The sequence below is a fragment of the Saprolegnia diclina genome, assembly GCF_000281045.1.
Source record: "Saprolegnia diclina VS20 unplaced genomic scaffold supercont1.199, whole genome shotgun sequence".
NCBI lineage: Eukaryota > Oomycota > Saprolegniomycetes > Saprolegniales > Saprolegniaceae > Saprolegnia > Saprolegnia diclina.
The window spans coordinates 21,641-26,045 of record NW_008246266.1 but is presented as its reverse complement, the minus strand read 5'-3'; the positions used below and the strand labels follow the sequence as shown (position 1 = coordinate 26,045).

Below are 4,405 nucleotides of genomic sequence, written 5' to 3'. Positions count from 1 at the left end.
TGATGGCCCAGCGACCCCGACAGGCGCCCGCGTCGGTCCTTGGCGTCACCGACGTCCTCACGACGATTATCCAGTGCACGCCAAAGCCCAATGATGTGGTGTCGTTTCTTCAAGCGCTGCCACCGAGTGTGCTAACGCCCGCGATGACTGCACTTCTCCAGCTCTTGGTGCCCACCGTGAGCTCCGGCTACAGCCCATACTGGCCGGTGGCATCGCTCAGCAAAACAAAGGACGATGACGTCGCCTTTGTGGTCGCTGCTGTGCCTCTTTTTAACAGTATTGTACTTGGCGGCTTCTCGATGAGCAAGCGATGGCCACCAAGTGAGGACGCCACCTACAGCTTTGGCTTTTGCGCGTTTCTTGCGAAGTGGGCCAAGAAGGTGGTACGATTGGACCTCGACAAGATCTCTGCCAAAAGTACCGCCCAGATTTCTGCCGTGCACTGCGCCAGTGCACAAGCATCAAGCATGCGTACATGCCGTACGAGCTGGACCTCCTCGAGGCAGTGACAACCCCCGCCCACAACGTGCCGGACCTCGATCTCTGTTCCCTGCATGCGAAACATTACCCGCTGGAAGCCGCGTTGCTCATCCAGCGCTGGCTTGCGTCAGGTCCCAGACGCCGCATCACGTTTCGCATGCTGCACGCCACGCGCGACGCTGGCCTGGCGCGTGTGCTCGCCTTGTCTCCGCACATAACGAAGCTCGAGCTGGTGAAGTCCGAGGGCATTCTTGCCGCCCTCGCTTCGAACGGCGCTCGCTGCACCTACCTGCCCGAGCTTACTATACATGTTTATGACGAACCAGGGCGCGTTCTGCCGTTGCTAAACCCGCGCGTGCTCCGGAAGCTCTCTGTCATGGTCTACGAGCTCGCCGAAGTCGTTGGCCTTGCTCCAGCGCTTGCCGAGCTCGTAGCGCTCGAGCAACTCACCCTCAAACGCATCGATCTGCGCACTTTGCCGAGGATCAATGCTGCCGCCGTGACGACGATGCGAAAGCTTAAATTATGTTTCGTCGAGTGCACGGCCACAAGCGTAGCAAACGTACTCGACTGGGTCACGCGCTCGCCCTGTCTCGAGTCGGTCGTATGGATGAGCTGTGCGGTCTTTGGCGCCGATATTGGCTGCGCCATCGATACAGTCCAACGATGCATCCGCTCTCTCGCCCACACTGTGGCGTTCGAAGACTGCGGTATTGATACGCATGGCGCAACGGCCTTGGCCCACGGACTCCGCAACACCCACGCACGTCATCGCATTATGATCGACCTCTCGCGCAACAAGATGCTCATCGCGGCGGCGCGCGCATTGCTCTCAGCGCTCGCCACGTGCACCAACGTGTCGATCAAACTGACGAACAGCCTTCGCACCCTCTCGGTGGACGACGACGCCCAGGCAAAGCAAGCGGGGGTCACCATCGAGTGGTGCCTGCGCAACGAATGGCCGAGCTACGTGCTGACGCTGCATTCGACTAGAAGTTAGTTTCGCGAAATTGATCGACGTTCAATAGCTCTTTGCACTATGGAGGATTTTGACGAGAGTAATCAGAAAGTGGTGCTCTCTCCGAGACTTGAACCTGGTTCTACCTGGTGGTAAACCAGTGTAAAAACCGCTAGACTAAAAGAAGTCGACAAGAACACCCTTTCTTGACTAGAGTTATCGCACAGAAACCGTACCTCAAGTGTACTGGTACTAGGGACTAAAGTTCACTATGATCTGCCTGTTTTACCGGACGAAAACGACAACTTGACTTTGACTCCACAGATGGCAATGATGTTCAGGCGAACACAAACGCAAGGATACTTTTGAGCTTTAGCGATGCGTCAACGCATTAAGCAGTTGATCATAAACTACATAAATATATTTTAACGTTTCACACACTCGGTCGCCTTTCAGCGCACATGGACTTGGAGTGCAACACGCCGGATCGGAGCAATTTAGTCGACTTCTTCGATTTTAGGGCTCAAGATCTGATACTTGGCTTGGATCTCGTCAGCACTGGCCATGATGTGACGGCCAAGAGAGATGATATCGAGCCACTCGAGCACTTCCACCGCGTCAGCATGCAGCTTCTCCTGCGGGTCGTTGCGGAACGCATTCGCATACTACGTCTGAAGCGCCTCGTGGGCCACTCGCCGGCGGGCTCGGTCGTTTGCAGCAGCCTCAAAGCTTGTCCTCAACCGCTTGACGTCATCCTGCGAGAGGTATCCCTTGTCCAACTTGACGACGAACGTTTCGTTCATTCCGATATGTGGCGTGTACTTGACGGTGGCAGTCAAAAGACCGCGCTCATCGATGTCGAATGTGACGTCGCTTCTCGCTGTCGGGTCGTATTAGCCGTGGATCGCAATCGTGTGGAGATGGGTGTTGTCGCGTGTCATCGATCGTTCGCCCGCAAAGATCTTGATCGCGTTTTCTGTGGCTTCAATGAATGGTTCTTTCGGTGGGTCGATGCCGTGTCTCCCGCCGTAGAGGCATTCAATGCACTCCTGGCAGTGCTCTTTACTGCACCGACTGCAGGTGCAGTCATCGTCCGAGTCATTGCAGGTGCACTCGTCGTCCGAGTCGTCCGTGTCGTTGCAGGTGCGCTCGTCGAGAAAATCCCATGGCGTCGGGTTGTACCGAAGCTTTCACAGGAAAATTTCAAACTTCTTGGACTTCTTGGCTGGTATGGTCGTGTTGCGCGAGATCAGTGATGTCAAAACACCCCCGTCGGTTTCAATCCCAACAGAGTCGGACACGGCGTCGAGGACGAGAAAGCGCGAGTCAGGCCACGTTTCGCCGTACACGGCCGCTGCCATGACCGTAGCGCCGTGAGCGGCAGCTTCGTTGTTGTTGAGGATCGAGTGGCAGAGCTTCTTGTCGACGTTGGCTCCACCAAAAAACGTCGAGAGCAGTTGCTGCATTTTGGGCATGCGCATCGAGCCACCAGCTAGCACAACGTCACGCACTTGACTCTTGTTGATCTTGGCGTCGCGAAGGACTTTCTCAATGAGCTTCGTCACTTTGCTGAAGAGCTCAGAGCACAAGGCTTCGAATCGCGCCCGGGTGATGCTCGAGCAAAAATCGATGTCGCCAAAGAGCATCTCAAGCTCGAGCGTCGCCGTGTTGGAGACGGAGAGGTCGCGCTTGACCTTTTCGCACGCTGTGCGAAGGCGACGCACAGCGCGATTGCACGTTGTCATGTCCTTGCGGTGTTTGCGCGAAAACTCGGCCACAAAGTGGTCGTACAGATGGTCATCAAAGTCCTCTCCACCGAGGCAGGTGATGCCGGCAACAGCCTCGACTTCGAAAATGCCGTTTTCAATCATCAGCAGCGGGACGCTGAGGTGGCCCCCACCCAAGTCGACGACCATGTCATGCCCCTCGCGACGGGGCATGCCCTTGATGGACGTGTGTCCGACGGCGGCAGTGGTCGACACGTCTTTGATGCGGTAATTTGTGAGTCCAGCAATGGCACATGCGTCTCGGACTGCCTGGCGCTGGAGCAAATTAAAGCCGGTGGGCACCGTGACAATTGCATGTTCGATGCGAGCGTTCGTGTACGCCGCAACGTCGTCCTTGAGCTTGACCACAAGCTCGGCCAAGACCTCTTCGGGATGGAGCTCCTTGGCATCACCCTTCTCGATAACGCGGATTATAGGGTTGTTCATGGAGCCGCGCACAACCTGGGCCGTCTTGCGCACCTCGTCGTAGCGGCGGCCAATGATGCGCATAAAGTCGAAGACCGTATTGAGCGCGTTTCGGTGCGCTTGGCTTTTGGCGAAGTCGCCAACGCGACGGCCAGAGTCGGTAAAGGCGACGCACGACGGAGTCGACAAGTTACCATAGTCATTGCAGACAAGCTCGACTTGGCCGTTGCGCCAGACACGTTGTCGTTCCGAGATCGATGCCGATCACGACACTTTTAGACCCGCCCGCCATCGTGTTGCTCGTCCTTGGTCTTGCTCGGAAAAATGAAAATGCTAAAGCGACGAGCTGGCTAAAATCCAAATCAGGTCTGTTGATAACCGAGTTGATAACCGAGTTGATAACCGAGTTGATCATTAGGTACAGTACCTAGTTGACCATCCGGATACGGCACTATACAATACATTCTCCGCATAATCTCAAACATGATAAGTCGTCGGTTTTCGCCAAGATTAATATCCATTGACATCCCGTCGACGTTGTATGGCTCCTCGAGCAGTGACGGCGTTCTCCCAGCCATGGTTTTGTTGCTCCAGCTTTTGGTGGCCTCCACTGACTGGTCTTCGTGAGCTCCAACGCCAGCACATACAAGCCGCAGGTGTGCTTCGCCAAAGCAACTGACGACAGAGTCGATCACGTGGTCACGGCCGTGCCTCTTTTCAACAAGCATCGTCCTGAACAGCGTCTCGATGAGCTGCGCGCTGGTGTCACCATTGG

At 55.8% G+C, this 4,405-nt stretch overlaps 2 protein-coding genes across 2 annotated transcripts; one reads left to right on the top strand and one right to left on the bottom strand.

Annotated features, from left to right (window-relative positions):
- Positions 1-143: 143 nt before the first annotated feature.
- SDRG_17123 (hypothetical protein) lies at positions 144-1,517 on the top strand (the record flags this gene model as incomplete). The annotated part of the gene is made up of 2 exons (XM_008623358.1): positions 144-383; positions 452-1,517. 2 exons carry the CDS (start codon positions 144-146, stop codon positions 1,478-1,480), a joined length of 1,269 nt encoding a protein of 422 aa, XP_008621580.1. The 3' UTR covers positions 1,481-1,517.
- A 1,111-nt stretch (positions 1,518-2,628) lies between these two features.
- SDRG_17122 (hypothetical protein) lies at positions 2,629-3,714 on the bottom strand (the record flags this gene model as incomplete). Its single annotated transcript, XM_008623357.1, has 1 exon — positions 2,629-3,714. One exon carries the CDS (start codon positions 3,712-3,714, stop codon positions 2,629-2,631), a length of 1,086 nt encoding a protein of 361 aa, XP_008621579.1.
- Positions 3,715-4,405: the final 691 nt, after the last annotated feature.